Here is a 9,097-nt window from a genome sequence, read left to right on the forward strand (position 1 = left end):
AACTGTTCCAATTATACACTTATTTTCACATAGCTATGAGAAGCATTAAACATGGCGCATGCGGTTTCTGTACTGTATTAAAGCTTTAATCAGGAGTAGCAATATTAAAAGCTAACATAAGCAGTAGCATTTACAACAGCATATCTAAAAGTATGATACAACAACAAACAAAAACATAGGCCTACCACTAAAAGCCATGCTTGCAGAGGTTCTGCACGATCCTCTTCAATAATATCCTCTGTTTACAATACAACTGGAGCACATGCCGCTGAGGTGAGGGGCGGGACGATTAGACGCGCACTAGAGGCGGTCTAGCCAATCACAACACATTGGGCTAGCTAACCAATCAGCGCAATTCCGCGCTCCTCACACTACCACCGACCGTGACAGAATTCCAGACCTAAAAGTGACAATAAGTGGGACCCCTTCTACCCGTGTTTGTTTTTCGTTTTTTGAAAAGTGTTTTTGTTTTGTTTTCCCGTTCGTTTCTCCCCGTCCAAATGGAGGAACGAGCGATGTTAATCGCCGTGGCTCAGGCGAACCCCGACCCGATTCTCTACACGAGGGCGTTCGTGCCGCTCGCCCTCGCCAGCTCCCTTGAGGGAGAAACCCTCCTGACGCTGTTCCGGATCAGGATAACCTACCATCGTCCCGAGGAGCTCCCAGACACCACCAACCTCGGCTGGAAGGAGGGAGTCATCCGGTGTCTGGAGAGCTTCCGATCCCGATCCCGATCCGGGACCCATCTGCCGGCCGTTCCCGAGTCAAGTAAGCTGGCCGTTCCTCAGGCAAGCCCGCCGGATGTTAATGTGGCAAGCCCTTCAGACGTTAATGTGGCAAGCCCGCCAGACAATAATATGGCAAGCCCATTGTACATTAATATGGCAAGCTCCTGAGGGGCACCCGCCCCCCCTCCCCGATGCGCCGTCCGGGAGGGGTGCGATCTGTCACGTGTATGTTCCCGTTGAGTTCCTGTTTTCCTTATTTGGTCCTTCCAGTTCCTTTTCACATTATTAGTATCACCTGTTCCTTGTTGTTAGTTATCCCCATCACCTGTCTGCCCCTCGTTATCTACCCTATTTAGTTCTAGCCCGTTCAGTTCTCCCTTTTCTGGTTTTGTATGTTGATGTCTTCTCCTCGTGCTACATGTGATTCCCTGTGACAAGAATAAATCCCTTTGTTTAGTACTCCTGGTCTCCTCATTCCTCGTTCCGCGCTCCTCACACTACCACCGACCGTGACACGATCTCATATTAGCAAAATATTTACAGCTTCGTTTTGTATGACATTTAGCCTATATGTAATAAGTTGCCTATATATATGGAATGCATATCATATTTCAGCATATTTTACTCTCTTTCACACATTTCAGTTTGGCAAGATAGTTTAGGAAAAGCCCAACTAGTAAAATGCGTACAAGTTTATGTAAAAAATAACTCGTTAACTAATGCAAGTAAGAATAAATGACAGAAATGATATATCCTCCGCTGAATAAAGCCACGTCATATCGCGCTGTTCTTCTGTGGTAAATTCCGGCTTATTCCTCAAGTCTTCTTCCAAAAACAATGAAAAGTAGATTAATCTTGATTTTTTTTTTTTTTTTTTTTTTTTTTTTTTTTTTTTTTTTTGTATCTGGGTGATGAGGGCATGCAAATATGGCTGCAGATAATGACGGGAAAGACTGTACCTCGCTTTAGTTTCATACGGATTACATAATCAGAGAATATTAGTATTCAATTTGAATTGGTTCATTTAAAAGTAGACACTTCAGGTTTTCTATAGACATATTTCTCACGTCTGTGTGTCAAGTATTTGCTGAGTTTCGGTTCGTTTTTTGTGACGCGTTTCAGAAAGAAGTTCACAGAGAGCAGAAAGCACACCCTGTTTTTTTTTTGTTTATTTTACAAAAGCACAGTTTTTTTTTTTTATTGTCAATGTGTACAAATTAAAGTAGACCCTTTATAGATCCAATTGATTTTAGTCTTTCAGTATTTTAGGTTATTTTCTCGCTTATCAGGAAAAACTGCAGGTGAACGCGTCGCCGCGCAGAGAGTTAAAGACGCTGCATTCAGATAGATGATAAATTTAGATTTCAAATTCAATATTGATTTTAGAACTGCTGAAATTATTTACAGTATGTAACGCAAATACTTTATTAGTAACTGTAATTAGATTACCTAAAAATTAACAGTAATCCCTTTCTTTACTTTTTTCAGTGGATAAGTAATTTAATTATAGTAACACATTACACCCAACACTGCTTACCACAAACATTTGAACAGTGATGGATAGATAGACAGACAGACGCAGTCTGTGCTGATTATGTGGAATGATTTTAAACAATGTAAAATGTGTTAAACAGAGCTGAGAGGACTAGACTCTTTTTCACAGAAGGAACATGCTATGTTTAGAACTTGTGAATGATCAGCTTCCCAATTCTGCAGAAACCTACAGAACAAATTCCACATGGGCCAGACCATGGTTGACCAATGCAGCTCACTGTCTCCTCTCAGCCGCCATGTCTGATCTTCATTCCCTGGGATTAATAACCATATTCTCCACTCTCATTCTTAAGAGCAGCATCCATTATCAGAAGAGATAACTAATGCATAAATACACTTAGAGCCAGGCATAAATCCATAGCATGTGAGGCTTTAAGAGATATTGCATCTTAAATTACCAATACAAGTGTCACCTAACATAAGTGTTACACTGATTTGTGGCATATGCTGGGGAGGGGAAGTCCAACATGTTATTAGTTAGATAAACCCAAATTTGTTGGGTTTTCCTGGTCTCTGACAGCTAACCAAAATGTATGTTTTCACCATTACAACTAGACCCCCCACTGCATCATTGTTCCCTACGAGAACCTCGAACCCACAAGAATGTTGGTAGCTGTCCTTCTATTAAACCTAAAGGATACATTGTGTCACATTTTACATTCATTAGGAGTGATCTTGCAGGGCCTGTTTGTACGCGCTCAATGGGGAGGCCCGCGCACAAGTGGGTTTATTTTTTAAAGGCCTTGCGTTTGGAGAATGTGGGGTAGGAATTGTGTGACTTGGCCAGGTTGCTAGTTGGCTTTGGCTCTACCTTGTTCTCTCTCAGTTTGCCTCCTTCATGAAGGTTGAGTGTAGAGTTACCCCAGCAGCCGAGCTGGGTAAATACAACACAGATCCTCAGAGAGAGAGGAATGAGGACAGGATCGATGAAGGTGGTAGTGTACCACAAACCAAGAGCAAAGATAGAATAAGAGGAGGAACTGGACAACTCATAGTAAAATAAATTACAAATTGTAACACTCAATGTGGTGGTTTTAGGAATTCCTGACTTTATAGTTAAAAGAGCCAATGCCTTAAAGGGATAGTTCACCCAAAAATTAACATTCTGCCATGTTACTCAGCTGCATGTGGTTCCAAACATTCATTCATCTTTGAAACACAAATGAAGATATTTTTAATGAAACCTAAGAAATTTCTGTTCCTCCATTGAAAGTCCATGCAACCAGAATATTGAAGCTTCAAAAAGTTTGTAAAGACATCATGAAAGTAATCCATGCTGTATGAATTGAGCAGTTTAAACCAAGAGACACATCACTTTATATGATAAACAGATTTTCAGTTTATTCACATACACTAGAAGAATCACCAGAAGTGATTTCCTTCTTGGTTCCCCAAAGACAGTTTTTAAAAGTACCATTTTTTTCATCGTTTGAAGTAGGGCTGCACGATAAATCGAAATGGAATCGAGATCGCGATACATTCAATTAATCGTGCAGCCCTACATTTTAAAAATCTAAAAGACCTCTCCACTACAAAGAACCTTTCGTGGAATGGAAAGAAATGTTCTTCATGGAACCATCAATACCAATAAAGAACCTTTATTTTTAAGAGTATAGAGCTCATCAAATATTGTAAACAGAAACTCAACTGTACAGTACTTGCTTGACATGCTGCTTATATTCACCTTCATTGTAAAGACTGCACTAGATTGGCAAATCTAACTATAATTTGCTCATAACGCTGTTTGAGGGGGTTGCCACATAGGGCCGGGGTCCCTTGTGCTGGTGGTGCAGCTAGAGGCTGTATCTAAATTACATTAACGCTGGTGCTGTATAGTCAATTTCACTAACACAAACAAATTCTAAGGGCACCTCAGAGCTTGTTTCAAACTTTGAATTTCATTCATTAGATGCATGGCGCTCTCAGAAATCCCCCTTCATCCGCTCTGACACCTTACATATGGCCTGTTTTAAGCGCCAATGCATACAGATTACATGATTTGGCATGTGGACATTAGAGTACATGTTTGTTATTCAACTAATAGTAGAAATATGTGTTTGGAAATTGTCACATATGGCAAAATGTTTCCTTGACAGATGGATTTTGTGTGTTTACAGGGTGGCAAGATTCCGATCCGATGGACCGCGCCAGAGGCCATCGCCTATCGCAAGTTCACCTCAGCCAGTGACGTATGGAGCTATGGTATTGTGTTATGGGAGGTCATGTCTTACGGAGAAAGACCTTATTGGGAGATGTCCAATCAGGATGTGAGTAGTGCGGCTGTCAGAGCAATCCAGCATCTTCCCTGCCAAAATTAATCAGTGTTACATATGTTCGATTTGATTTGAAGGCACTTTAAAAATGTCTTACATCTTTTGCAGTGTCTCGTACATGACACAGCGTTCTAAAAACGCAGCATTATAAAGAGTTTAAAAAGTTCAACTTTTAAAGGGGTCATAGGACGCCCATTTTCCACAAGTTGATGTGATTCTTTGGGGTCTTAATGAAAAGTCTGTAACATAGTTTGGTTAAAATTTCTCAATGGTAGTGTAAAAAACACCTTTTTTACCCTGTCAAAAACAGCTAATTTCAGAGCAAGCCGTTTTTGTAGCATTTTCCTTTAAATGTTAATGAGCTCTGCTGACCCCGCCCCTCTCTTCCGAGCTGCTCTCAGAGAGAGCACTTTTACTTTACTTTTACTTTACTTTACTTTACTTTAGCTGCATTCATTGTGAAACTTGCTATTTAGCACATTATTAGGAAAGGCGATTTGCAAAGATTCATTACGCTGACACCTTGCGGTTTTTTTTTTCCATTCCACTGCCCGCTTCTCACATTTTTCAAGGCTCTAAGAGGCCATTGACCCAGAACAAATTTTTTGCATTTAAAAATGCAAGATGCAAATCAGTAGAATGAAAAAAAAATCACGGTTTAGAGACATGAAACTTCTGTAACTTCTTTTTCTTGAGTGCCAAAGTTTTCAGAACCTCATGTCATGCGTAGACGCTGCAAAACTTGCAAGATGCAAGCTTAGCGGTAGAAAACGTTTGTCTAGCATGTTTACATATAAAACAGTGGAACACACAAACATGTTCTGTGTGAATGACCCTTAAGGGGCTGTTCACACAGAAGGCGTTTTTGCTTTGAAAAATGTGAGACTGCGCAGTGGAATGGGGAAAAAATGCAAGGTCTTGTTTTTTAAAAGTTGTTTTAAAAAATTTGTTTAAATTAAGCAGTGTTTTCAGAACGCTATGTCATGTGCGAGACGCTGCAAAAGACACGCGACACAATTACAACAGTCAAACATGTTCATCTCGCGCGTGTTTACATAGAAAAACAATGGAAAAGTAGAACTGTGGAATCAAAAAACACATTCTGTGTGAACGGAATAACATGGAAGTGAGTAAATTGTCCTTTCTGGGCAAACAATATAATTCAACTAGAAAAATGTTTCTTGATCAACCAGCTACCAGGCTAGTTTTGCATAGTTAGACCATTCATGATACTCTTAATGAAAAATTTTTGCTAGCTAAAGCTAGTTTCACAAAGACAGCTAACTGAACACAATGAGTACCCAACAGTGAAAATTCACAGGCCAAGAGAAACTATTATTCTATAGGTCTTACATAAAGATAAGAAAAAGAGCCATGTGTGGAATTGTGGTAAATGTGTAGTGGTTTGTTATGAAATATTGTGTTGATATTGTTATTAGTTCTTTAGCGCTGACTCTGAGCAGTGGCCTCGTTGCTGCAGTTCAGTAACTTCACCCTGAGCAAATAAGGCCCTGAGAGTTTATTTGAACTGGTTTATGGCAGTGCTGATTATCGAGTGATGAAAAGAAAAAGGGAGTAACAGTTCTGGAGCACTTATGAGGCAATTGATTTTGTGTTGTTGCATGGACGGAAGTGCTTTATTTTTATTTTATCCTACTGGATGGTCACAGTTGGCAGGCGAGAAAGAAATATGTCCTGAGGAGCTCAAAGGACAGGAAATTGAAGAAAATTCTTGCAGTGCTTCATCTTTTAAAGGAATAGTTCACCCAAAAATGGAAATTTTGACAGAATTTGCTCACCCATATGTTGTTCCGATCTTTTATTACTGTATATAATTTCTTTTCTGAAACACAAAAGGAGATGTTAAGGTGCGGTCACATTTACCATTGTTCGACAGTTTTCACAGGTGAAATCTGGCCATTTCAATAGGAATTGATGAGTGAGGGTGAAACATTTCCACACACAGAAAAATGTCCACGTTTCGCAACAGGTTCTAGATGAAAACTGCTTGGTTTGAAAGTGACCTCTGTGTGAGTTGTGCTTCATACATCATTACAGCATTTGACAAAGGACAATTAATATTTTTTTGCCTGCAAAACTTTGCTAATGTGTCCGCACCTTCAGACAGAATGGCAGAACTTCAGTTTGACTATATTTTCTTGTGTGCCTCAGGTGATAAAAGCGGTGGATGAGGGCTATCGTCTTCCCCCACCCATGGAATGCCCTGCCACACTTTACCAGCTGATGCTAGACTGCTGGCAGAAGGATCGAAACAACCGGCCGAAATTTGAGCAGATTGTCAGCATCCTGGACAAGCTCATCCGCAACCCCAGCAGTCTCAAAATCACGGCCAGCACCGCTTCCAGGTACGTCACCCAGGAGCACTGGCTCTGGACCGATCCCTAGATACTTGTTCTGATCCCAAATTGCCTTCTGCTCTTGTCTGCTTCATGTCACGTTCAGATCATCTTCTCATGCACCCTAATGAGAGGAAGTACTCTCTCTTCCTCCTGAACTCTAATTTGTATGTTAACCTCAGGTCTAGATTCATCGCAAGCTCTTACAGCTGGTCACACACAGTTATGACTGAGATGTACATGAGACCACAATATTTTCTGCAGATTATTTTTCTAGACAAGATCAGTTTATTTTTGGAGCCAGTTTGCAGAAACAGTCCTCAGACAGGTGGTGTTTGTGATAAACATTTGCTGACATCCTGTTTCTTCAGTATCCAGTATGTAGTACTAATGTTATTCAAAGTATTATACACAACGTGGTCAAAAGTTAACACCCCCTTCTGGTTAACGGGTTTGGCAAGACCCCTTGATTGCAGTGAAATCTCACGCATTACATTCTAGATTTGTGTACTTTGCGGTAACAGTTTGGGAAAGGTCCTTTTTCCTGTTCCAGCATGACAGCACCCTTGTGCGAGGTCTATTTTGAAATGGTTTGACACTTTCTGGTGTGGAAGAACTGGACTATCCTGCACAAAGTCCAGACTTGAACCCCATTGAACACCTTTGGGATGAATGCACTTTTGACCTTATTTTTATTTGTATTATAAAGCTTTTATGCATCCTGATGTTACCAGACTGCACATTCATCTTTCCAACTTAGATTTTAGAACAGGGTGTTCTTCAGGGAGTCTGCGAGCCCAAGGAAGTATGTGGCAGTACTTCACAGTGTCTGGCAATTACTATTTAATCTCAAAATAATTTGTGTGGAAAAAAATCTCTATCCTACTCTATTTTCCTCCATTGCAATAGGACTCAATTCACTAGAGGGTTCATCCGGAAAGGGTTGCCCCGTGCAGTGTGGACGTAAGTGGTATAACCAGTAGCTTTAATATTATGAAGTATGTAACAGTGACTAATGGTTTCTTAAGAAAGTGAAAATGGGTCCCAGGGAGTTAGAATGTAATTTTCCTGATTGGCTTTTAACATGGCCGATCAGGGGACCAGCACTGGGCCCAGGTGATTTATGTCTCTCCGGGCGTGACACACTCTGAGGTTCCGCTGCTGCTGATCTGCAGCCACAGCTGTGTCCAAGCCCTTGCACCTCATTTATCTACATGCCCTGCATGCTAATGGCGTGGCACTCCAGCCATTCTCATGGATGGACCCTAGGCCTAAAGGCCAGACCCGGAGAGATGGCGTGCACATGCTCGGAAGTAAAATGTCGGCACTCTCAGGACAAGAGTAGGTGTGCGATCCCAGAGCCTCCTCACAGCAAGAGATGCATTCTTGTCCGTGACGAAGCTACGCAGATGTTTCTCCATGAGGAACATCCTCCCTCCTTTCACATCCCTAGAGAACTTTAAAAACATGATACTAAGCAGCCTCAGTTATTTAGAGGTCACTACACCAGAGGGGAGAGAGGAAAGCAAAATAATAGAGAGGGAACCAGCAGAGAGGCCGAGTGTTTACCTCTCTTCTTCCTCTCCCTCTGGCCTGTTGTGCTCCTGTCGACTGACGCCTCAGATCTCTGACGCCAACATCTGATGCAGTCAAATGCAGCGTGTATACACCAGAGTTTAAGCTATCACTTCCATACCCAACAACAAAGATTTTTCTCCATATCAACTGTTTCTTTTTCACCTTGTAAGTTTTAGTAAGAATTGAGCTACACATCACAACAAACAAAAGAGGACTGGACATCTCTTGGTTTTCCTCTCTGCTTTTCTTCCCCATGTTGACCATTATAATTACAAATACAAATTATTTATCATATTAGTACATTACACAGACATTATTTAAGTAGTCATATCAGTCGGTTAATGTATTTAGTTATGAGTCATATTTTTTTCAGCATTAAACATGGCAATAAACATGTCAGTTCCTTTTTAATGAAATAATACTAAATAATAAAACCACAGATAATTATTAGGTTCTGCGGTTTGTGTGGGTGACGATTATAGCATAAATGTATGCTATAAAAAAAAAACACCAAAACAACTTTTCCCACATTTTGTGGATATAATTGGCTGTGATAAATTCCAGTCAGCACTGAAGATTCTGATTTTTTTTTTCATATATGTGTGTG

At 40.6% G+C, this 9,097-nt stretch overlaps 1 protein-coding gene across 1 annotated transcript in view; it reads left to right on the plus strand.

Moving 5' to 3' along the window:
- The window catches only part of epha3 (eph receptor A3), a 136,810-nt gene that overhangs the window by 117,587 nt on the left and 10,126 nt on the right, over window positions 1-9,097 (plus strand). Inside the window, exons 14-15 of the mRNA XM_016471778.1 lie at window positions 4,400-4,549; window positions 6,728-6,921. Coding sequence (XP_016327264.1) covers window positions 4,400-4,549; window positions 6,728-6,921 — 344 coding nt within the window. The remainder of the gene's footprint in view (window positions 1-4,399; window positions 4,550-6,727; window positions 6,922-9,097) is intronic.

This window comes from Sinocyclocheilus anshuiensis, unplaced genomic scaffold (genome assembly GCF_001515605.1).
Source record: "Sinocyclocheilus anshuiensis isolate Anshui unplaced genomic scaffold, SAMN03320099.WGS_v1.1 scaffold616, whole genome shotgun sequence".
Classification (NCBI taxonomy): domain Eukaryota; kingdom Metazoa; phylum Chordata; class Actinopteri; order Cypriniformes; family Cyprinidae; genus Sinocyclocheilus; species Sinocyclocheilus anshuiensis.